This window comes from Oncorhynchus kisutch, unplaced genomic scaffold (genome assembly GCF_002021735.2).
Source record: "Oncorhynchus kisutch isolate 150728-3 unplaced genomic scaffold, Okis_V2 scaffold982, whole genome shotgun sequence".
NCBI lineage: Eukaryota > Metazoa > Chordata > Actinopteri > Salmoniformes > Salmonidae > Oncorhynchus > Oncorhynchus kisutch.
In genome coordinates, this window is record NW_022262927.1 from 28,201 (window position 1) to 54,579 (window position 26,379).

Genomic DNA, 26,379 nt, shown 5'->3' on the forward strand with positions numbered 1-26,379 from the left:
GTAACTAACAGTACTGTACAGTGTGTAACTAGCAGTACTGTACATTGTGTAACTAACAGTGACTTACAGTACTGTACAGTGTGTAACTAGCAGTACTGTACAGTGTGTAACTAACAGTAACTAGCACTACTGTACAGTGTGTAACTAGCAGTACTGTACAGTGTGTAACTAACAGTACTGTACAGTGTGTAACTAACAGTACTGTACAGTGTGTAACTAGCAGTACTGTACAATGTGTAACTAACAGTACTGTACAGTGTGTAACTAGCAGTACTGTACAGTGTGTAACTAGCAGTACTGTACAGTGTGTAACTAGCAGTACTGTACAGTGTGTAACTAACAGTACTGTACAGTGTGTAACTAACAGTACTGTACAGTGTGTAACTAGCAGTAACTAACAGTACTGTACAGTGTGTAACTAGCAGTACTGTACATTGTGTAACTAACAGTGACTTACAGTACTGTACAGTGTGTAACTAGCAGTACTGTACAGTGTGTAACTAACAGTAACTAACAGTACTGTACAGTGTGTAACTAGCAGTACTGTACAGTGTGTAACTAACAGTACTGTACAGTGTGTAACTAGCAGTACTGTACAGTGTGTAACTAGCAGTACTGTACAGTGTGTAACTAACAGTACTGTACAGTGTGTAACTAGCAGTAACTAACAGTACTGTACAGTGTGTAACTAGCAGTACTGTACATTGTGTAACTAACAGTGACTTACAGTACTGTACAGTGTGTAACTAGCAGTACTGTACAGTGTGTAACTAACAGTAACTAGCAGTACTGTACAGTGTGTAACTAGCAGTACTGTACAGTGTGTAACTAACAGTACTGTACAGTGTGTAACTAACAGTACTGTACAGTGTGTAACTAACAGCACTGTACAGTGTGTAACTAACAGTAACTAGCAGTACTGTACAGTGTGTAACTAGCAGTACTGTACAGTGTGTAACTAACAGTACTGTACAGTGTGTAACTAACAGTACTGTACAGTGTGTAACTAGCAGTACTGTACAGTGTGTAACTAGCAGTACTGTACAGTGTGTAATTAGCAGTACTGTACAGTGTGTAACTAACAGTACTGTACAGTGTGTAACTAGCAGTACCGTACAGTGTGTAACTAACAGTAACTAGCAGTAACTAACAGTACCGTGTGTAACTAACAGTACTGTACAGTGTGTAACTAGCAGTAACTAACAGTACAGTGTGTAACTAGCAGTACTGTACAGTGTGTAACGAGCAGTACTGTACAGTGTGTAACTAGCAGTACTGTACAGTGTGTAACTAGCAGTACTGTACAGTGTGTAACTAACAGTAACTAGCAGTAACTAACAGTACAGTGTGTAACAGTACTGTACAGTGTGTAACTAGCAGTAACTAACAGTACAGTGTGTAACTAGCAGTACTGTACAGTGTGTAACCAACAGTACTGTATAGTGTGTAACCAGCAGTACTGTGCAGTGTGTAACTAGCAGTAACTAACAGTACTGTACAGTGTGTAACTAACAGTACAGTACAGTGTGTAACTAGCAGTACTGTACAGTACTGTATAGTGTGTAACTAGCAGTACTGTACAGTGTGTAACTAACAGTACTGTACAGTGTGTAACTAGCAGTACTGGACAGTGTGTAACTAGCAGTACTGTACAGTGTGTAACTAACAGTAACTAACAGTACTGTACAGTGTGTAACTAGAAGTACTGTACAGTGTGTAACTTGCAGTAACTAACAGTACTGTACAGTGTGTAACTGACAGTAACTAGCAGTACTGTACAGTGTGCAACTAACAGTACTGTACAGTGTGTAACTAGCAGTATGGTACAGTGTGTAACTAACAGTACAGTGTGTATCTAGCAGTACTGTACAGTGTGTAACTAGCAGTACTGTACAGTGTGTAACTAACAGTACTGTACAGTGTGTGGAGTTGTGTTTCTTACCGGGAGGTTGCATGGCTTCCCGTTCACCTTCACACACAGATTGGGCGGAAAGTGGTCTTCCTGAGGACAACTCGTCTCAGAGAGACAAAACCTGCACACACACACACACACACACACACACACACACACACACACACACACACACACACACACACACACACACACACACACGCACACGCACACACGCACACGCACACACACGCCATAATGGGCATATTGCAATGAAGAATGGCCACTAGATTATGGCCAGCTGATCTCTCGGTAAACCATCAATACGTGCGAAATTCACCTGCACAGCTCATCTCAATTGCATCCAGCATTGGCCACCCCCTAAGACAGATGTCAGGGTTATGTTTCCACCCCCTAAGACAGATGTCAGGGTTATGTTTCCACCCCCTAAGACAGATGTCAGGGTTATGTTTCCACCCCCTAAGACAGATGTCAGGGTTATGTTTCCACCCCCTAACCCCTCCCTAAGACAGATGTCAGGGTTATGATTCCACCCCCTAAGACAGATGTCAGGGTTATGTTTCCACTCCCTAACCCCTCCCTAAGACAGATGTCAGGGTTATGTTTCCATCCTCATTGCAACCAACATTTTTCGCCTTCTGGTGGGAATTATCATCGGAACATTTTAGTACGGCAATTTTACCTGACAATGAGCAATTTATTTAAAATATATATATATTTGTATTTTTCTCCCCAATTTCGTGGTATCCAATTGGTAGTTAGTCTCGTCTCATCCAGAATCTCACCCAGAATCTCTAGTGGCACAGCTAGCACTGAGATGCAGAGCCTTAGACCACAGCTAGCACTGAGATGCAGAGCCTTAGACCACAGCTAGCACCGAGATGCAGAGCCTTAGACCACAGCTAGCACTGAGATGCAGAGCCTTAGACCACAGCTAGCACTGAGATGCAGAGCCTTAGACCACAGCTAGCACTGAGATGCAGAGCCTTAGACCACAGCTAGCACTGAGATGCAGAGCCTTAGACCACAGCTAGCACTGAGATGCAGAGCCTTAGACCACAGCTAGCACTGAGAGTCTTAGACCACTGCACCAGTCAGGAGGACAATTGATCTGGGCTGGTAGTTTATAGTAACATGTTTTATGTTGTGTGGTTATAAACATGGTTTTGTTGTGTTCGTGGTTGGGCTGGTAGTTTATATGTTCTGACAGGACGACAAGTACTGAAAGACTATGTCTGAATTGGAAAGAAATGTGGAGGGTCACTTCCTATTGTTTGGAAGTCGATATTGTAACCATAGAAACAGAAACAAAGTGCTTTGTTTTATAATGATATTTAAATTGCGCTTCACACAGTTGCTGTAATCCATATCACTTTCATTTACACCGTGGTAATTCATTAACACTTAGTCTTCAGTGGCCTAACTTTATTTTCACAGAAGATATATAAATCATTTGGCTTAGTGATTGTCTGTAATTAAACGTGTTGGCTAAATCATTGTATTTGACATAGGCTACATTTACAGTCTAATCATTATATTTCAGTTGTAGGCTGTGTCATATTCTTTAATTCATGTTTTTCATATTTCCATTTTGTGGTTCGTGATAGGATGTTATGTCATTTGGGTGGGAGTCTGTCTAGTATAAATCATGTTAACATCTATATCCTCTGTCTAGTATAAATCATGGTAACAGTCACTTCCTCTGTCTAGTATAAATCATGGTAACAGTCACTTCCTCTGTCTAGTATAAATAATGGTAACAGTCACTTCCTCTGTCTAGTATAAATCATGGTAACAGCTATATCCTCTGTCTAGTATAAATCATGGTAACATCTATATCCTCTGTCTAGTATAAATCATGGTAACAGCTATATCCTCTGTCTAGTATAAATCATGGTAACAGCTATATCCTATGTCTAGTATAAATCATGGTAACAGTCATTTCCTCTGTCTAGTATAAATCATGGTAACAGCCATTTCCTCTGTCTAGTATAAATCATGGTAACAGTCACTTCCTCTGTCTAGTATAATTAATGGTAACAGTCACTTCCTCTGTCTAGTATAAATCATGGTAACAGTCACTTCCTCTGTCTAGTATAAATCATGGTAACAGTCACTTCCTCTGTCTAGTATAAATCATGGTAACATCTATATCCTCTGTCTAGTATAAATCATGGTAACATCTATATCCTCTGTCTAGTATAAATCATGGTAACATCTATATCCTCTGTCTAGTATAAATCATGGTAACAGCTATATCCTCTGTCTAGTATAAATCATGGTAACAGCTATATCCTATGTCTAGTATAAATCATGGTAACAGTCATTTCCTCTGTCTAGTATAAATCATGGTAACAGCCATTTCCTCTGTCTAGTATAAATCATGGTAACAGTCACTTCCTCTGTCTAGTATAATTAATGGTAACAGTCACTTCCTCTGTCTAGTATAAATCATGGTAACAGTCACTTCCTCTGTCTAGTATAAATCATGGTAACAGTCACTTCCTCTGTCTAGTATAAATCATGGTAACATCTATATCCTCTGTCTAGTATAAATCATGGTAACAGTCATTTCCTCTGTCTAGTATAAATCATGGTAACAGTCACTTCCTCTGTCTAGTATAAATCATGGTAACAGCCATTTCCTCTGTCTAGTATAAATCATGGTAACAGTCACTTCCTCTGTCTAGTATAAATAATGGTAACAGCTATATTCTCTGTCTAGTATAAATCATGGTAACATCTATATCCTCTGTCTAGTATAAATCATGGTAACATCTATATCCTCTGTCTAGTATAAATCATGGTAACATCTATATCCTCTGTCTAGTATAAATCATGGTAACAGTCACTTCCTCTGTGTAGTATAAATCATGGTAACAGCTATATCCTCTGTCTAGTATAAATCATGGTAACATCTATATCCTCTGTCTAGTATAAATCATGGTAACAGTCACTTCCTCTGTCTAGTATAAATCATGGTAACAGTCACTTCCGCTGTCTAGTATAAATCATGGTAACAGCTATATCCTCTGTCTAGTATAAATCATGATAACATCTATATCCTGTCTAGTATAAATCATGGTAACAGTCGCTTCCTCTGTCTAGTATAAATCATGGTAACAGTCATTTCCTCTGTCTAGTATAAATCATGGTAACATCTATATCCTCTGTCTAGTATAAATCATGGTAACAGTCACTTCCTCTGTCTAGTATAATTAATGGTAACAGTCACTTCCTCTGTCTAGTATCTAGCTGGCTTGACATGGTAACATCCACATAGTGGTTGTAGTATAGTGGGAGGATATATATTGATCAGGACCTACATAGTGGTTGTAGTATAGTGGGAGGATATATATTGATCAGGACCTACATAGGGGTTGTAGTATAGTGGGAGGATATATATTGATCAGGACCTACATAGTGGTTGTAGTATAGTGGGAGGATATATATTGATCAGGACCTACATAGGGGTTGTAGTATAGTGGGAGGATATATATTGATCAGGACCTACATAGTGGTTGTAGTATAGTGGGAGGATATATATTGATCAGGACCTACGTAGGGGTTGTAGTATAGTGGGAGGATATATATTGATCAGGACCTACATAGTGGTTGTAGTATAGTGGGAGGATATATATTGATCAGGACCTACATAGTGGTTGTAATATTGTGGGAGGATATATATTGATCAGGATATATATTGATCAGGACCTACATAGTGGTTGTAGTATAGTGGGAGGATATATATTGATCAGGACCTACATAGTGGTTGTAGTATAGTGGGAGGATATACAGTATATTGAGCAGGACCTACATAGTGGTTGTAATATAGTGGGAGGATATATATTGATCAGGATATATATTGATCAGGACCTACATAGTGGTTGTAGTATAGTGGGAGGATATATATTGATCAGGACCTACATAGTGGTTGTAGTATAGTGGGAGGATATATTGATCAGGACCTACATAGTGGTTGTAGTATAGTGGGAGGATATATATTGATCAGGACCTACATAGTGGTTGTAATATAGTGGGAGGATATATATTGATCAGAACCTACATAGTGGTTGTAATATAGTGGGAGGATATATATTGATCAGGACCTACATAGTGGTTGTAATATAGTGGGAGGATATATATTGATCAGGACCTACATAGTGGTTGTAGTATAGTGGGAGGATATATATTGATCAGGACCTACATAGTGGTTGTAGTATAGTGGGAGGATATATATTGATCAGGACCTACATAGTGGTTGTAATATAGTGGGAGGATATATATTGATCAGGACCTACATAGTGGTTGTAATATAGTGGGAGGATATATATTGATCAGGACCTACATAGTGGTTGTAGTATAGTGGGAGGATATATATTAATCAGGACCTACATAGTGGTTGTAATATAGTGGGAGGATATATATTGATCAGGACCTACATAGTGGTTGTAATATAGTGGGAGGATATATATTGATCAGGACCTACATAGTGGTTGTAGTATAGTGGGAGGATATATATTGATCAGGACCTACATAGTGGTTGTAGTATAGTGGGAGGATATATATTGATCAGGACCTACCTAGTGGTTGTAGTATAGTGGGAGGATATATATTGATCAGGACCTACATAGTGGTTGTAATATAGTGGGAGGATATATATTGATCAGGACCTACATAGTGGTTGTAATATAGTGGGAGGATATATATTGATCAGGACCTACATAGTGGTTGTAGTATAGTGGGAGGATATATATTGATCAGGACCTACATAGTGGTTGTAGTATAGTGGGAGGATATATTGATCAGGACCTACATAGTGGTTGTAATATAGTGGGAGGATATATATTGATCAGGACCTACATAGTGGTTGTAGTATAGTGGGAGGATATATATTGATCAGGACCTACATAGTGGTTAATAGAATCCTACTAGAAGTAGAACAATGAGTTCTATCAACTGACCGTAATTGAACTTGTACTGTGAAGTCACATTTGGTCCCCGAGATGTCCCTGAAAAACACAGACGGACATTAAAGGGTTGGTAGGGTAGAGGGTTGGTAGGGTACATGGTAGTATAGGGTACGTTGGCAGGGTAGAGGGTTGGTAGGGTACATGCTAGTATAGAGTACGTTGGTAGGGTAGAGGGTTGGTAGGGTACATGGTAGTATAGGGTACATGGTAGTAAAGTGTATATGGTAGGGTAGGGGATAGGTAGGGTACGTTGGTAGGGTACATGGTAGGATAGAGGGTGGGTAAGGTACGTTGGTAGGGTACATGGTAGTAAAGTATATATGGTAGGGTAGAGGGTAAGTAGGGTACATGGCAGTATAAGGTACATGGTAGTATAGAGTACATGGTAGGGTAGAGGGTAGGTAGGGTAGAGGGTAAGTTGGTAGGGTAGAGGGTAGGTAGGGTATATGGTAGGGTAGATGGTAGGTAGGGTACGTTGGTAGGGTACATGGTAGTATAGAGTACATGGTAGGGAAGAAAGTAGGTAGGGTAGAGGGTAGGTAGGGTACGTTGGTAGTATAGGGTACATTGTAGGGTAGACGGTAGGTAGGCTACGTTGGTAGGGTAGAGGATAGGTAGGGTACGTTGGTAGGGTAGAGGATAGGTAGGGTATGTTGGTAGGATGCATGGTAGTATAGGGTACATGGCAGGGTAGAGGGTAGGCAGGGTACGTTGGTAGGGTACATGGTAGTATAGGATACATGGCAGGGTATGTTGGTAGGGTACATGGTAGTATAGGATACATGGCAGGGTAGGCAGGGTACGTTGGTAGGGTACATTGTAGGGTAGAGGGTAGGTAGGGTACCTTGATAGGGTACATGGTAGTATAGGATACATGGCAGGGGTACGTTGGTAGGGTACATGGTAGTATAGGATACATGGCAGGGTAGAGGGGTAGGCATGGTACGTTGGTAGGGTACATGGTAGAGCAGAGGGTGTCTCTTACATTGAGCTGCTAATCTGTTGGACTTGCTGCGGTGTTAGTGCGAACGCAAAACACGTTTCCTGAAACCGCTGGCTGTTGTCCGATGCTGCAGAAAGAGAAAGAGAGACAGAGGGAGAGAGAGAGAGAGACAGAGAGAGAGAGACAGAGAGAGAGAGACAGAGAGAGAGAGAGAGAGAGAGAGAGAGAGGAGAGAGAGAGAGAGACAGAGAGAGAGACAGAGAGAGAGAGAGACAGAGAGAGAGAGAGACAGAGAGAGAGAGAGACAGAGAGAGACAGAGAGAGAGAGAACAGAGAGAGAGAGGAGAGACAGAGAGACAGAGAGACAGAGAGAGAGAGAGACAGAGAGAGAGAGACAGAGAGAGAGAAGAGAGAGAGAGACAGAGAGAGAGAGAGAGAGAGAGAGAGAGAGAGAGAGAGAGAGAGAGAGGAGAGAGAGAGAGGAGAGAGAGAGAGAGAGAGAGAGAGAGAGAGAGAGAGGGAGAGAGAGAGACACAGAGGGAGAGAGAGAGAGAGAGTGAGAGAACGAGACAGAGAGAGCGAGACAGAGAGAGCGAGCGAAAGAGCGAGAGAGAGTGAGACGGAGACAGAGAGCGAGAGAGGAGGTACTGGTTAGTGATAAGTGAGGGGAACTGTAGAGGACAGTGAACAATCAGAAGAACAATCTGGCCTTTATGGCCATGTACTCTTATAATCTCCACCGGGCACAGCAAGAAAAGAGGACTGGCCACCCCTCAGAGCCTGGTTCTTCTCTAGGTTTCTTCCTAGATTCCTGTCTTTCTAGGGAGTTTTTCCTAGCCACCGTGCTTCTACATCTGCATGGCTTGCTGTTTGAGGTTTTAGCCTGGGTTTCTGTACAAGCAAGTGCGACATCAGCTGACGTAAAAAGGGCTTTTTAAATACATTTGATTGATTGAACAGAGACTTAGTCCCTTTTCAGTGAGAGGTCTGTTCACTCAACCGATCAGACGATACAGGGTCCTTTACCCACAACAGGGATGGTTGTTCTTCACACCAGTTATCCTCCAGACAGACTTCTCAAAACAAAACTGGCTACCAGGAACGCTCTGAGAAAAGGACGGGTGTGCTATCTTGTCATCGATGCCAGTAGAAATGGGGGCTTCAGCAATACGGAACGTGTAATATAGTCAATTGGTAGGGTGACAGTACAGTTTGAACCCAGCACGGGCAGAGATCCTAAGAAAAACACAGATCAAAAGACCGTTTTGTCTCGTCGTCATTCACCTCCTCAACAAACTGGGTCCGTGTACAGCCGTGGGCTTGGTGGAGTGGTGTAGTGCAACAGTGGGGCGCTGAAGTGCTGCCTGGGGGGGGGGCTTACGGAGTGGGAGAAACAGCCCTGTATGAAGACAGACTGTGGGGGTAGTACGGCCCCAGCCTGTAGTTCAGCAGTAAACAGCCCTGTATGAAGACAGACTGTGGGGGTAGTACGGACCCAGCCTGTAGTTCAGCAGTAAACAGCCCTGTATGAAGACAGACTGTGGGGGTAGTACGGCCCCAGCCTGTAGTTCAGCTGTAAACAGCCCTGTATGAAGACAGACTGTGGGGGTAGTACGGCCCCAGCCTGTAGTTCAGCTGTAAACAGCCCTGTATGAAGACAGACTGTGGGGGTAGTACGGCCCCAGCCTGTAGTTCAGCTGTAAACAGCCCTGTATGAAGACAGACTGTGGGGGGTAGTACGGCCCCAGCCTGTAGTTCAGCAGTAAACAGCCCTGTATGAAGACAGACTGTGGGGGTAGTACGGACCCAGCCTGTAGTTCAGCTGTAAACAGCCCTGTATGAAGACAGACTGTGGGGGGTAGTACGGCCCCAGCCTGTAGTTCAGCAGTAAACAGCCCTGTATGAAGACAGACTTTGGGGGTAGTACGGCCCCAGCCTGTAGTTCAGCTGTAAACAGCCCTGTATGAAGACAGACTGTGGGGGGTAGTACGGCCCCAGCCTGTAGTTCAGCTGTAAACAGCCCTGTATGAAGACAGACTGTGGGGGGGTAGTACTGCCCCAGCCTGTAGTTCAGCTGTAAACAGGCCTGTATGAAGACAGACTGTGGGGGTAGTACGGCCCCAGCCTGTAGTTCAGCAGTAAACAGCCCTGTATGAAGACAGACTGTGGGGGTAGTACGGCCCCAGCCTGTAGTTCAGCAGTAAACCGTCCAGTCTTTGTGCTGACAGAGTTGTGAGACCGATGATGTCACTGTAGATGACCGCACAAAGGACTTGTCATGTGTGTGTGTCTGGTGTCTGTGACTGGTGAGTGTGGTGTGTGTGTCTCTGGTGAGTGGGTGTGTGTGTGGTGTGTCTGGTGAGCGTGTGTGTGTCTGGTGAGCGTGAGTGTGTGTGTGTGTCTGGTAAGCGTGTGTGTGTGTGTCTGGTAAGCGTGTGTGTGTGTGTGTGTGTCTGGTAAGCGCGTGTGTGTGTGTGTGTGTGTGTGTGTGTGTGTGTGTGTGTGTGTGTGTGTGTGTGTGTGTGTCTGGTGAGCGTGTGTGTGTGTCTGGTGAGCGTGTGTGTGTGTGTGTGTGTGTGTGTGTGTGTGTGTGTCTGGTGAGCGTGTGTGTGTGTGTGTCTGGTGAGCGTGTGTGTGTGTGTGTGTGTGTCTGGTAAGCGTGTGTGTGTGTCTGGTGAGCGTGTGTGTGTGTGTGTGTCTGGTGAGAGCGTGTGTGGTGTGTCTGGTGAGTGTGTGTGTCTGTGTGTGTGTCTGGTGAGCGTGTGTGTGTGTGTGTGTGTGTGTGTGTGTGTGTGTGTGTGTGTGTGTGTGTGTGTGTGTGTGTGTGTGTGTGTGTGTGTGTGTGTGTGTGTGTGTGTCTGTGTGTGTGTCTGGTGAGCGTGTGTGTGTGTGTGTGTGTGTGTGTGTGTGTGTGTGTGTTCAGCCCTTCCTAACTGATCCTTGCAGGATGGACCAACAGAACGTCTTGGCCAGAGAGCTGCTCATCTCCCCACATCACAGGAGCTGAAAGCTGCTCATCTCCTCACATCACAGGAGCTGAGAGCTGCTCATCTCCCCACATCACAGGAGCTGAAAGCTGCTCCATCTCCCCACATCACAGGAGCTGAAAGCTGCTCATCTCCCCACATCACAGGAGCTGAAAGCTGCTCCATCTCCCCACATCACAGGAGCTGAAAGCTGCTCATCTCCCCACATCACAGGAGCTGAAAGCTGCTCCATCTCCCCACATCACAGGAGCTGAAAGCTGCTCCATCTCCCCACATCACAGGAGCTGAAAGCTGCTCATCTCCCCACATCACAGGAGCTGAAAGCTGCTCCATCTCCCCACATCACAGGAGCTGAAAGCTGCTCATCTCCCCACATCACAGGAGCTGAAAGCTGCTCATCTCCCCACATCACAGGAGCAGAGAGCTGCTCATCTCCCCACATCACAGGATCAGAGAGCTGCTCATCCAAATCAGAAACATGTGGTTGGTGGGAGCAGCATTCACCTGACGATAAGACCTTTTATGTTGAAGGAGGTTGAAATTGATTTACTGTCAAAGGGAGGCTACCTGTCCATTAACGTCCCCTGATGAGTTCCAGTGTGATAGAACATGTTCACAATGTTACCTGACTGACTGGACCGGAAGCAACCAGATCAAAGTCTTCACTGAGTTACATTCATATAAAGAAATCAGTCAATTGAAATATTCATTCAGGCTATAATCCATGGATTTGACATGACTGGCAATATCAGATATACATCTGTTGGTCACAGATACCTTTATAATAATAATAACAATGGAAGTAGTTGCGTGGATCAGAACCAGTCAGCATCTGGTGTGACCACCATTTGTCTCATGCAGCACAACATCTCCTTCGCAGTTGATCAGGCTGTTGATTGTGGCCTGTGGAATGTTGTCCCACTCCTCTTCAATGGCTGTGCGAAGAAGCTGGATATTGTACACGCTGTCGTACACGTTGATCCAGAGCATCCCAAACATGCTCAATGGGTGACGTCTGGTGAGTATGCAGGCCATAGAAGAACTGGGACATTTTCAGCTTCCAGGGATGGTGTACAGATCCTTGCGACATAGGGCTGTGCATTATCATGCTGAAACGTGAGGTGATGGAGGAGAATGAATAGCAACGACAACGGGCCTCAGGATCTCAACTCGCTCTCTCTTTGCATTAAAACAGCTATTGATAAAATGCAATTGTGTTCATTGTCCGTAGCGCATGCCTGCCCCATACCATAACCCCATCATGGGGCACTCTGTTCACAAGGCTGACATCAGCAAACTGCTCACCCCCACGACGCCATACACGCGGTCTGCGGTTCTGACGTACTGTCAAATTCTCTTAAAAGAAGTTGGAGGTGGCTTATATTAGAGAAATTAACATTAAATTGTCTGGCAACAGCTCTGGTGAACATTCCTGCAGTCAGCATGCCAAATACATGCTCCCTCAAAACATGAGACATCTGTGGCATTGTGACACTGCACATTTTAGAGTGGCCTTTTGTCCCCGGGCACAAGGTGCACCTGTGTAATGATCAGGCTGTTTAATCAGTTTCTTGATTAGGCCACACCTGTCAGGTGGATGGATTATTTTGAAATGCCCACTAACAGAGATGTAAACAAATCTGTGTACAACATTAGATAGAAATAAGCTTTTTGTGTGTATGGAACATTTCTGGGATCTTTTATTTCAGCTCATGAAACGTGACCAACACGTTTATATATTTTGTTCAGTGTAGTTACCGGATTGGCTGGACAGGGTAAAGCAGATCGTTCAGGGCCAATCACATGGAAAGGCATCAGGCTGCAACTATACTGACAACAGCTTAACTGGCTTCCTTTTGATTACACCCCCCCCCCCCCCCCCCCCCCCCCACCCCCCACACACACACCCCCACCCCACACACACACACACACTAAATGATCACAGAGTAATATGAGGGAACTCTCTTGATGGTGGTAATTACTTTCCGTTTAGGATGATGGGGGGGAGGGACCAACCAAGAAGACCCCAGCCCCCCCCCACTAGACGATTCCCAAGGCCCAACCACCAGGTTCCCCAACTCATCTGCATTAACGGAGAACAATCTGTTTTTCACCGCCTGTCTGTCTGTCAAAATGGGTGTGTGGTTCTCTTTCCACCACCTGGGGTGCAATTAGAGATGAGAAGGGGTGTGAGGTGGATTTACCACAGCCCCCAGTCTGCTACAATACTAGATGGTAGAAAGAATACAAACATCCATGTGATCCTCGAGTGCAGCAGTTGGTTCCTAACAATGGTCTTCTTCCTCCCGGGCGCCCAGGCTATAAATAGACTGTTATTCTCTCTTCCCGCTCGCTCTCTCTCTTCCCCCCCCCCCCCCCCCCCCGCTCAATCTTCAGCATCTGATTTGTTCCAGCCATCGGCTGCAGAGTGGAGGGATCTGTGAGGGGTGTGTTTCTACGTTACTGATGGAAAGGCAAAGGGTTAACACACACACACACACACCTCCATCTGTCAGATCTATACTGGCCGGCTGCTTCTGACAGCAAAAGCATGGAAAACACTGTTCCTAGATCAGCTCTTATGGTAAAAGGCTCCCATCTGTACCTTTTCTTTCTGGGGTGAATGTGTTCTGGAGTCAGTACTGGCTAAGAGGAGGAGATGAGAGGGAACTATATGCTAGGGAGAATCTGTTCTGGAGTCAGTACTGGCTAAGAGGAGGAGATGAGAGGGAACTATATGCTAGGGAGAATCTGTTCTGGAGTCAGTACTGGCTAAGAGGAGGAGATGAGAGGGAACTATATGCTAGGGAGAATCTGTTCTGGAGTCAGTACTGGCTAAGAGGAGGAGATGAGAGGGAACTATATGCTAGGGAGAATCTGTTCTGGAGTCAGTACTGGCTAAGAGGAGGAGATGAGAGGGAACTATATGCTAGGGAGAATCTGTTCTGGAGTCAGTACTGGCTGAGAGGAGGAGATGAGAGGGAACTATATGCTAGGGCGAATGAGAGCCGCTCTAGTTCTTCAGTGGAGCAAAGACCATCTGGAGTCTATTAGCTAGTGAGTGGCATCATCCCATTGTTTTATACATTACAATACACACACGCTCACACAGACACACGAGATCTGGTACTAATCACTCACAGAAAGGAGCCAAAACGGTTTAGCTCCTCTCACGGTCACCCACAGTAACAGACCGCTCCGTTCAGCTCCATCACGGTAACAGACCGCTCCGTTCAGCTCCACCACAGTAACAGACCGTTCCGTTCAGCTCCACCACGGTAACAGACTGCTCCGTTCAGCTCCACCACGGTAACAGACCGCTCCGTTCAGCTCCACCACGGTAACAGACCGCTCCGTTCAGCTCCACCACGGTAACAGACCGCTCCGTTCAGCTCCACCACGGTAACAGACCGCTCCGTTCAGCTCCACCACGGTAACAGACCGCTCCGTTCAGCTCCACCACGGTAACAGGTAACCATGGATGCCATACCAATCCCCCCCAACAACTGAACCTTCCAGACTAATCAACTTCCCTTTCCCCAACAGCCATAATGACCCTTTATTGTCCCTATACTGAGAGACCTGTGCAGCCATCCTCTCTACTCTACACAGTAGCAATTAACACATTCCAGAGCTCTTGCTGCAGCCACACACACACACACACACACACACACTCCTGCTGCATGCTTCCTGGTATTAGTTCAGAGTGGTGGCTGTTCCCAGCCTGGCTGCCATCACTGCTATGTGAGGTGATGTATGGAGAACACATTGAAGAGGAGTGGGCTTGGAGGAGAGATGCTGTAGTGAGGTGGGGGGGGTTGTGTGTAGTGAGAGTGGGGGGGGGTTGTGTGTAGTGAGGGATGGGGCAGGTTGTGTGTAGGGAGGGGGAGGGGGGTGGGGAGGGTTGTGTGTAGTGAGGGGGAGGGGAGGGTGTTGTTTTGTCTACTGAGTGAAGAGGTGGTTTGCGTTGAGGGATTGGGTGTGTATTGACTAGTGAGAAGATTGTGATGGGTCAATTTGTTTCTGTGTGTGTGTGTGTGTGTGTGTGTGTGTGTGTGTGTGTGTGTGTGTGTGTGTGTGTGTGTGTGTGTGTGTGTGTGTGTGTGTGTGTGTGTGTGTGTGTAGTCACAGCCTTCTGGGGTCTGCATGTTGTGTCATGAAAATATCCATGTTGATGAAAACAAAACACATGAAGCTGTGTAACGCCAACGTTGTGCATTCCAATAAAAATTCCTCCTTGGCCCTTAAAGAGCTGAGTTAAGGTCTTTCAGAGGCCTCTTAAACCTGTTCACACATCTGCCACCTTCTCAGGGCTCTGTTGTGGCAGATGTGGCAGGGGGCAGCCATCTTGTTTGACCAGATGTAGCGGGGGGCAGCCATCTTGTTTGACCAGATGTGGCGGGGGGCAGCCATCTTGTTTGACAAGATGTGGCGGGGGGCAGCCATCTTGTTTGACCAGATGTGGCGGGGGGCAGCCATCTTGTTTGACCAGGTGTGGCGGGGGGCAGCCATCTTGTTTGACCAGATGTGGCGGGGGGCAGCCATCTTGTTTGACCAGATGTGGCGGGGGGCAGCCATCTTGTTTGACCAGATGTGGCGGGGGGCAGCCATCTTGTTTGACCAGATGTGGCGGGGGGCAGCCATCTTGTTTGACCAGATGTGGCGGGGGGCAGCCATCTTGTTTGACCAGATGTGGCGGGGGGCAGCCATCTTGTTTGACCAGATGTGGCGGGGGGCAGCCATCTTGTTTGACCAGATGTGGCGGGGGGCAGCCATCTTGTTTGACCAGATGTGGCGGGGGGCAGCCATCTTGTTTGACCAGATGTGGCGGGGGGCAGCCATCTTGTTGACCAGATGTGGCGGGGGGCAGCCATCTTGTTTGACCAGATGTGGCGGGGGGCAGCCATCTTGTTTGACCAGATGTGGCGGGGGGCAGCCATCTTGTTTGACCAGATGAGGCGGGGGTCAGCCATCTTGTTTGACCAGATGTGGTGGGGGGCAGCCATCTTGTTTGACCAGATGTGGTGGGGGGCAGCCATCTTGTTTGACCAGATGTGGTGGGGGGCAGCCATCTTGTTTGACCAGATGTGGTGGGGGGGCAGCCATCTTGTTTGACCAGATGTGGTGGGCGGCAGCCATCTTGTTTGACCAGAGAGTTTAGAGATTTCAGGAATCGTACTCGATGTGTTTTCAACAATCCGCACTGAGGAAGGCTATACGAGGAGTCTACAAGACCCCGAATCCACAAACACAAAAGGACACCTCTGTATTTCAATACAAACATCTCCCCTCCTACTCATGACTTTCAAAGAAACATTCAAAGGAGAAAGTCTCAGAAATATTTATTATTCATGAAATGCTCATCAAATTTGAAATAGTCCTACATTATTTCCCAAGAATATGGTGATTAAAATCATGTATAATGTATGCATGCCACATTGATATCCATAATGAACACAGAGGCATGGCTCCCTGGCAGAGGATGATGGTGTTGGTGATGAAGAGTTTAGAGTTCGACAAACATGAATGTGGCCTATTTAATGAGTAGAGCCGCGCAGGTCCTCAGTTGCTACATTAACCAGTCTTTACAGAGGGGAGCTGGGGTAACTGGAGGCCAACAACATGTACTGATAAGACTCAGGACATTACAGGCCTTCCAACAGGAGAACAGGCTGCTGCACAGACTGGAGAGGGGAGGGAGAGGAGCGAGAGGGGGAGGGAGGGCATGGGTAGAGTGCGGGACAGAGGGAGGGAGGGGAGTGAATTGAATTGAGTGAGGGGGAGGGAGGGAGTGGGGTAGAGTGAGGGAGAGGAGAGAGGGAGGGAAGAAAGATAGTGAATTGAATTGAGTGAGGGAGGGAGAGGAGAGAGGGTGGAAGTGGGTAGAGTGAGGGAGAGGAGAGAGGGAGGGAGTGGATAGAGTAGAGAGGGAGGGAGTGGGTAGAGTAGAGAGGGAGGGAGTGGGTAGAGTGAGGGAGAGGAGAGAGATTGAATTGAGTGAGGGAGGTGTGTGTGTGTAGAGTGAGGGATAGAAGAGAGAGATTGAATTGAGTGAGGGAGAGGAGAGCAGGAGGGAGTGGGTAGAGTGAGGGAGAGAAGAGAGAAAGGGAGGGAGAGGGAGCTGGGATAGGGTAGAGAGAGGCAGGGCGAAGATAACGAGTGGGGGATGGGAGAGAGAGGCACAGCCAGAGAGGGGGAGGGGGTGGGAGAGAGAGAGAGAGGCACAGCCATAGAGGGGGGAGGACAAGGCAGCTAGAGATAAACAGAGTGAGAGAGTGAGAGATGGAGGGAAACAGAGCCAGCGATAATCAGGGAATGCAAGAGTGAGAGAGAGAGAGAGAGAGAGAGAGAGAGAGCAAGAGAGAACACTAATGAAATACAGAGGGAGAGAGAGTGGGGGGAGGGGTGGGCAAGATAACTAGCAATAAACAGAGAGGGGTGGGGTTAAGGGAGGGGGGCAAGAGAGCTAATGATAGACAGAGAGAGAAATGAATATAACTATAGATGAACAGAGAGGGGTAGAGAGAGGGAAGAGAGGCAAAGAGCTAGAGATGAAAAGAGAGAGGGGGGAAGAGAGGCATAGAGCTAGAGATGAACAGAGAGAGAGGGGGGAAGAGAGGCATAGAGCTAGAGATGAACAGAGAGAGGTGGAAGAGAGGCAAAGAGCTAGAGATGAACAGAGAGAGAGGGGGGAAGAGAGGCATAGAGCTAGAGATGAACAGAGAGAGGTGGAAGAGAGGCAAAGAGCTAGATGAACAGAGAGAGAGGGGGGAAGAGAGGCATAGAGCTAGAGATGAACAGAGAGAGAGGGGGGAAGAGAGGCATAGAGCTAGAGATGAACAGAGAGAGAGGGGGGAAGAGAGGCATAGAGCTAGAGATGAACAGAGAGAGAGGGGGGAAGAGAGGCAAAGAGCTAGAGATGAACAGAGAGAGGTGGAAGAGAGGCAAAGAGCTAGATGAACAGAGAGAGAGGGGGAAGAGAGGCATAGAGCTAGAGATGAACAGAGAGAGAGGGGGGAAGAGAGGCAAAGAGCTAGATTAACAGAGAGAGAGGGGGGAAGAGAGGCATAGAGCTAGAGATGAACAGAGAGAGAGGGGGGAAGAGAGGCATAGAGCTAGAGATGAACAGAGAGAGGTGGAAGAGAGAGGAATAGAGCTATAGATAAACAGAGAGAGAGGGAAGAGAGAGGAATAGAGCTATAGATAAACAGAGAGAGAGGAATAGAGCTATAGATAAACAGAGAGAGACTAATAGAGCTATAGATAAACAGAGAGAGAGGGAAGAGAGGAATAGAGCTATAGATAAACAGAGAGAGAGGAATAGAGCTATAGATAAACAGAGAGAGACTAATAGAGCTATAGATAAACAGAGAGAGACTAATAGAGCTATAGATAAACAGAGAGAGAGGGAAGAGAGAGGAATAGAGCTATAGATAAACAGAGAGGGGGAAGAGAGGGGGAAGAGAGAGGAATAGAGCTATAGATAAACAGAGAGAGAGGGAAGAGAGGAAGAGCTATAGATAAACAGAGAGGGGGAAGAGAGAGGGAAGAGAGAGGAATAGAGCTATAGATAAACAGAGAGGGGGAAGAGAGAGGGAAGAGAGAGGAATAGAGCTATAGATAAACAGAGAGATGGGGAAGAGAGAGGAATAGAGCTATAGATAAACAGAGAGGGGGAAGAGAGAGGAATAGAGCTATAGATAAACAGAGAGGGGGAAGAGAGGGGGAAGAGAGAGGAATAGAGCTAGAGATAAACAGAGAGATGGGGAAGAGAGAGGGAAGAGAGAGGAATAGAGCTATAGATAAACAGAGAGATGGGGAAGAGAGGAATAGAGCTATAGATAAACAGAGAGATGGGGAAGAGAGAGGGAAGAGAGAGGAATAGAGCTATAGATAAACAGAGAGGGGGAAGAGAGGGGGAAGAGAGAGGAATAGAGCTATAGATAAACAGAGAGATGGGGAAGAGAGAGGAATAGAGCTATAGATAAACAGAGAGATGGGGAAAGAGAGAGGAATAGAGCTATAGATAAACAGAGAGAGAGGAATAGAGCTATAGATAAACAGAGAGATGGGGAAGAGAGCTATAGATAAACAGAGAGATGGGGAAGAGAGAGGAATAGAGCTATAGATAAACAGAGAGAGGGGGAAGAGAGAGGAATAGAGCTATAGATAAACAGAGAGAGGGGGAAGATAGAGGGAAGAGAGAGGAATAGAGCTATAGATAAACAGAGAGAGAGAGGAATAGAGCTATAGATAAACAGAGAGGGGGAAGATAGAGGGAAGAGAGAGGAATAGAGCTATAGATAAACAGAGAGAGGGGGAAGAGAGAGGAAGAGCTATAGATAAACAGAGAGAGAGGGAAGAGAGAGGAATAGAGCTATAGATAAACAGAGAGAGGGAAGAGAGAGGAATAGAGCTATAGATAAACAGAGAGAGGGAAGATAGAGGGAAGAGAGAGGAATAGAGCTATAGATAAACAGAGAGAGAGGAATAGAGCTATAGATAAACAGAGAGAGACTAATAGAGCTATAGATAAACAGAGAGAGACTAATAGAGCTATAGATAAACAGAGAGAGAGAGAGAGAGAGGGGGAGAGGGGGAAGAGAGAGAGAGGGTAGAGAGAGGGGGGGAGAGAGGAATAGAGCTAGAGATGAAAAGAGAAAGAGGAATATAACTATAGATAAACAGAGAGAGAGAGAGAGAGGCTCCCCTCGGTCCGTCTGGGAAGGCAAATGAATTAATCAAACTGCTTCATTACTGTCCTGCCATTATTATTAGGATAAAGAGGGTCATCTCCTCAAAAACTAAGGCTGTGGATAATTCATTACCACACCGTGCAGGGAAGGAATCAGGTCTTCAATGACTGAAAGCAGCTCCATTCTCTACCTCGGGCTGTTCTCTCTGCCTGGGGGACACGTGTGATTGAAATGCATTATTTATTTGAATGGGTCACTGTTTTTTTATGAGGTTTGGTAAGAGTTTGTGTGGAGGAGCGTGTGTGTGTGTGTGTGTGTGTATATATGTGCCTAACAGTCACATGATGGGGGATGTGTTTTGTAGGCACAGGTGTATGGCTGTAGGATTTCATCACACAACACAGCACGTCAAAAACGAGAGCGATGGAGAGAGGAGAGATGTAGCGAGAGGACAGTGTTGTGGGCAGTGTGTTTGTACATGCAACCGGAGGCAAATGAATCACAATCCGGTATCCTACTCCATCAAAATGCTAATGTAGGAAAATGTAGACATTTCCATATATTTGCAGGGAAGTTGGTGCAGGTTGAAAGGGGAGGTGTTTTATCAGACAAGGTGCAGTGGGGTGTGATGCAGCATTTGCATATCTAATAGAACGGGACACTTCAAAATAAAGAGCAGTGTTGAGATGCAACTGTTATTATAAATAGGTTACTTAGAAAGACAGAGGATGCACAGCCTGAGAGGCCTAAAAATATTTCTGTATGGCTCCGTATGGTCCCGTATGGTCCCGTATGGCCCCGTATGGTCCCATATGGCCCCGTATGGCTCCGTATGGCCCCGTATGGCTCCGTATGGCCCCGTATGGCTCCGTATGGCTCCGTATGGTCCCGTATGGCTCCGTATGGTCCCGTATGGTCCCGTATGGCTCCGTATGGTCCCGTATGGCTCCGTATGGCTCCGTATGGTCCCATATGGCTCCGTATGGTCCCGTATGGCTCCGTATGGTCCCGTATGGCTCCGTATGGTCCCGTATGGCTCCGTATGGTCCCGTATGGCTCCGTATGGTCCCGTATGGCTCCGTATGGTCCCGTATGGCTCCATATGGTCCCGTATGGCTCCGTATGGCTCCGTATGGCCCCGTATGGCTCCATATGGATTCCGTATGGAATCCGTATGGCCCCGTATGGCTCTGTATGGACCCGTATGGCTCCGTATGGTCCCGTATGGCCCCGTATGGCTCTGTATGGACCCGTATGGCTCCGTATGGTCCCGTATGGCCCCGTATGGCTCCATATGGTCCCGTATGGCTCCATATGGTCCCGTATGGCCCCGTATGGCTTCCGTATGGAATCCGTATGGCCCCGTATGGCTCTGTATGGATCCGTATGGCCCCGTATGGTCTCGTATGGCCCCGTAATTTTCAGATGTTCCCACTTCATTAGCATTTGTGAAAATTCTACAGTAATATATAGAGGGAAAACAGCTGTGAATTTGAACAATTAACACTGCAGTAAATAAAACCTATTGTCCAGACGACACAGACTGGAGCACCATAGCCAATCAGTGATACAGTAGGCCTTTATGCAAATAAGCCATTTGCCACACAGGCCTGCTGCCATCATTCACTATGAACTGGACTGTGTGTTTACAGGCAGTAGGGCCTGCCATCATTCACTTTGAACTGGACTGTGTGTTTACAGGCAGTAGGGCCTGCCATCATTCACTTTGATTGAACTGGACTGTGTGTTTACAGGCAGTAGGGCCTGACATCATTCACTATGAACTGGACTGTGTGCTTACAGGCAGTAGGGCCTGCCATCATTCACTTTGAACTGGACTGTGTGTTTACAGGCAGTAGGGCCTGCCATCATTCACTATGAACTGGACTGTGTGTTTACAGGCAGTAGGGCCTGTCATCATTCACTATGAACTGGACTGTGTGTTTACAGGCAGTAGGGCCTGCCATCATTCACTATGAACTGGACTGTGTGTTTACAGGCAGTAGGGCCTGCCATCATTCACTATGAACTGGACTGTGTTTACAGGCAGTAGGGCCTGACATCATTCACTATGAACTGGACTGTGTGTTTACAGGCAGTAGGGCCTGCCATCATTCACTATGAACTGGACTGTGTGTTTACAGGCAGTAGGGCCTGTCATCATTCACTATGAACTGGACTGTGTGTTTACAGGCAGTAGGGCCTGTCATCATTCACTATAAACTGGACTGTGTGTTTACAGGCAGTAGGGCCTGACATCATTCACTATGAACTGGACTGTGTGTTTACTTTGAACTGGACTGTGTGTTTATAGGCAGTATGACCTGTCATCATTCACTTTGAACTGGACTGTGTGTTTACAGGCAGTAGCAACAGCGTGACTTTGGATCAGTAGAAAGCATTCACCAAAATCTGAGTCTTCTTACATTGATCAGTCCAATTGATCAAACAACCATGAAGTTGTGAAAAGGGTCAATAGTCAGAAGAGGTAGTTTTGCAACACGACACCAACCAGCCACAGACACCAGCCAGCCACAGACACCCACAGACACCAGCCAGCCAGCCACAGACACCAGACACCCACAGACACCCACAGACACCAACCAGCCACAGACACCAGACACCCACAGACACCAGCCAGCCACAGACACCAGACACCCACAGACACCCACAGACACCAACCAGCCACAGACACCAGCCACCAACCAGCCACAGACACCGGCCAGCCACAGACACCAGCCAGCCACAGACACCAGCCAGCCACAGACACCAGCCAGCCACAGACACCAGCCAGCCACAGACACCAGCCAGCCACAGACACCAACCAGCCACAGACACCTGCCAGCCACAGACACCAGCCAGCCACAGACACCAGCCAGCCACAGACACCAGACAGCCACAGACACCAGCCAGCCACAGACACCAGCCAGCCACAGACACCAGCCAGCCACAGACACCAGCCAGCCACAGACACCAGCCAGCCACAGACACCAACCAGCCACAGACACCAACCAGCCACAGACACCTGCCAGCCACAGACACCTGCCAGCCACAGACACCAGCCACCCACAGACACCCTTACCTAGACTGGTGGGTTTGATGAGCTCGTCCAGCATATCGTAGAAGGGCAGCCTCTGCAGCTTGACGTCTGGGTGCACCGGATGCAGGGTGGCCGAGGTGGGCAGGTGGTGCGCCAGCCCGCTGAGCTCGTGCTTGCCAGGCCCCAGCAACGAGATGGGCAGCAGGGCAGCCGGCGAGGGTACTCCCCCGTGCCCGTGGCCCTCATACGCCAGCTGGCTGAGGCCGGCAGGTAGGGCGGCGGTGCCCCCTCCTCCCGAGGCAGGGTAGTGTGGTCCGGGCAGGACCAGCTCTGAGGGAGAGCCCATCTTGGTGGGGAAGCGTCTGCAGTATAGCTCCTTGATCTTCATCTGCACGGCGGGGCTGCAGCCGGCTTTCAGGAGATGCAAGGCCATGGTTAACAGCTCATGTTTTCGCCCGTGTTTGTTCCGGCCCGCGTAACCTAGCAGAACCTGCAGCTCTGAAACGCGCAGGCTCATCACCATTTGCTGTGGAGGAGAGACAGAGAGAGACAGAGACAGAGACAGAGACAGGGACAGAGAGAGAGACAGGGACAGAGAGAGAGACAGGGACAGAGAGAGAGAGACAGAGACAGAGAGACAGAGAGAGAGACAGAGAGAGAGACAGAGAGACAGGGACAGAGAGACAGAGACAGAGAGAGAGAGAGAGTGTTGAGTTAGGTTAAATGAAATGAGTCTACAAAACTCCTGAAGTACTCCTTGCTTAAACCAACAAAAGGTGCGAGGAGACTTACCTGGTTGGCGTAGCGTGAAACATGGACAACAGCGTAGGAGTAGTCTAATGATCAGATGCCTCACACAGAAGAGCTTTAACTATCATTTCCAGTTTGTGAAGTTCTACCCACAAGAAGAATCCATGAAGGGAAAGCAATGCGCCATTATTCCATATACATTACACCTAAAAACCCAGTTAACTTTAATATACTGTAGAAGCATACACAACATCAATTGAACTTTTTAAAATTAATTATAAATGTTACCTTTATTTAACGAGGCAAGTCAGTTAAGAACAAATTCTTATTTACAATGATGGCCTAGGAACAGTGGGTTAACTGCCTGTTCAGGGGCAGAACGACAGATTTGTACCTTGTCAGCTCGGGGGATTGAACTCGCAACCTTCCGGTTACTAGTCCAACACTCTAACCACTAGGCTACCCTGCCACCCCCAGACATCTTATTCTATGCATTCTTGCAGTTGTTTCACCTTTTTACCCTCAACAATAGTCCTACTGCTTTAGACTGGGTAGCCAAATAGCTTCATTTTGATTCATGATTTTGAATTTTCATGGCGCAGATGAAGCTAAATCCATCAAACGAATGTATAAACTATGTGATATAGGCTAATACGTATCACCAGCTCTCTCAGAAGGGTTGATGCAGGCCTAGTTTCCACTACAGATAATTACATGTGGCGAGGGTGTGATATGAATTTCAATGAAGTGTTATCAGACCAGGTTCCTACCAGTACGACCTGTGGACTGGAACCAGTTCATGAGTGAGCTGATACTAATTCCATGCTAATGAGATGCAAATTGTTCATTATCTATAATAATGAAATGCCCATGCATATTAATAATGTATGTTCTCCATGCTATGGGTGGACATTCGAGCAACTAACATCTAATTTGCTCTTGGGCTGGGAATTGCCAGGGACCTCACAATACGATACTTAGGTGCCGATACCACAGCGTTAATTTCATCAACAAAAATATTGACTATAATATAAAACAGACCCAGAAAAATATATATAAAATGAGACGAGAAAATGATCTCTATGACAAAAAATAAAAATAAAAAATCAGACTACTAAGTGGACTGGACAAGAGTTTCTGGAACGATTGAGCGCTTTTCAGTGATAAGCTCAATTAATATTAGCAGCACAGATGTGCAGCGCATTCAGCAGTGGGAAGGACACGTCACACCCAGCACACACAGCCTACATCAGCTGGTGAGCTGCAGGGGAGCAAGCGATGAGTGTGAAGACAGGCAGACAGGCTCCGCTTATAGTGTACACATCACACAGGCGACTCTCTTGCTTTATCGCCAGACTTCTAGTTAGCTACCCTTCGGCTGGTTAAGAAACACAAGCTGCTTTACAAAATAAATAAAAACAGTAGCAGTATTGAGTTTAGTAGTAAAACAACAGTCTGGCTATGTTTTTCTCCCCCTTGAGTAATCTTGAGAAAAGTAGGCTGTCTTTGAATTTGTAGTGACGCTCAACCCCTCCCACTTTTCTCACAGTGTTTCATATACAGGTTTTATAGACAATGCCACCAAGTCTCCCTCTTTTCCTCTGCGAACTGATCAATTCTAGACCTTAGGCTCCCGTTCAAAAGACATGACCCATAATACTGCCGCTATATTGGAGGGCCACATTTTATATTCATAAAGCATATCATGGGCCATTCTAAAGCTAGGCTACTTACGGACTGGACCGTTAACCATTTGTTTAGGCTACACCTTGTCCAGTCATGTTACCACATTAACTAGCTATAGCTAACAACCTGGGGAACACAATGTTATGGAACACTCAGAAAGAGGCCATGTAGAACACAAACATGCCTCTCTGACATGTTGAATAAGGGATAACGCCGGCTCTATTCATGGCATTTCTATGTGCTACGTTCGAGAACGTGACCCTGGTACCATTACCAGTAGCCTACTGAACGTGATCCTGGTACCATTACCAGGAGCCTACTGAACGTGATCCTGGTACCATTACCAGGAGCCTACTGAACGAGATCCTGGGACCATTACCAGTAGCCTTCTGAACGTGATCCTGGGACCATTACCAGTAGCCTACTGAACGTGACCCTGGTACCATTACCAGTAGCCTACTGAACGTGATCCTGGTACCATTACCAGGAGCCTACTGAACGTGATCCTGGGACCATTACCAGGAGCCTACTGAACGTGATCCTGGGACCATTACCAGTAGCCTACTGAACGTGATCCTGGGACCATTACCAGTAGCCTACTGAACGTGATCCTGGGACCATTACCAGTAGCCTACTGAACGTGACCCTGGTACCATTACTAGTAGCCTACTGAACGTGATCCTGGTACCATTACCAGGAGCCTACTGAACGTGATCCTGGTACCATTACCAGTAGCCTACTGAACGTGACCCTGGTACCATTACCAGTAGCCTACTGAACGTGACCCTGGTACCATTACCAGTAGTCTACTGAACGTGACCCTCGTAGTCTCCTGAACGTGACCCTGGTACCATTACCAGTAGTCTACTGAACGTGACCTTGGTACAATTACCAGTAGTCTACTGAACGTGATCCTGGTACCATTACCAGTAGTCTACTGAACGTGACCCTGTTACCATTACCAGTAGTCTACTGAACGTGATCCTGGTACCATTACCAGTAGCCTACGGAACGCGACCCCGGTACCATTACCAAATCACTGAAGCTGGAAACTCATATCTCCCTCACTAGCTTTAAGCACCAGCTGTCAGAGCAGCTCACAGATCACTGCACCTGTACATAGCCATCTGTAAATTGCCCATCCAACTACCTCATCCCTATACTGTTATTTATTTTGCTCCTTTGCACCCCAGTACCTCTACTTGAACACTCATCTTCTGCACATCTATCACTCCAGCGTTTAATTGCTAAATTGTAATTATTTCACCACTATGGCCTATTTATTGCCTTACCTCCCTTATCCTACCTCATTTGCACACATTCTATATAGACATTTTCTATTGTATTATTGACTGTATGTTTGTTTATTCCATGTGTAACTCTGTGTTGTTG

General features: G+C 46.6%; 1 protein-coding gene across 2 annotated transcripts in view; it reads right to left on the minus strand.

Annotated features, from left to right (window-relative positions):
* LOC116363978 (E3 SUMO-protein ligase PIAS1-like) overlaps positions 1-26,379 on the minus strand; it is a 91,802-nt gene that overhangs the window by 13,255 nt on the left and 52,168 nt on the right. For both annotated transcript variants that reach the window (XM_031817304.1, XM_031817303.1), the window contains exons 2-5: positions 22,594-23,077; positions 7,871-7,955; positions 6,877-6,924; positions 1,943-2,033 (exon numbers count right to left, since the gene is read on the minus strand). In XM_031817304.1, coding sequence (XP_031673164.1) covers positions 1,943-2,033; positions 6,877-6,924; positions 7,871-7,955; positions 22,594-23,077 — 708 coding nt within the window. The remainder of the gene's footprint in view (positions 1-1,942; positions 2,034-6,876; positions 6,925-7,870; positions 7,956-22,593; positions 23,078-26,379) is intronic.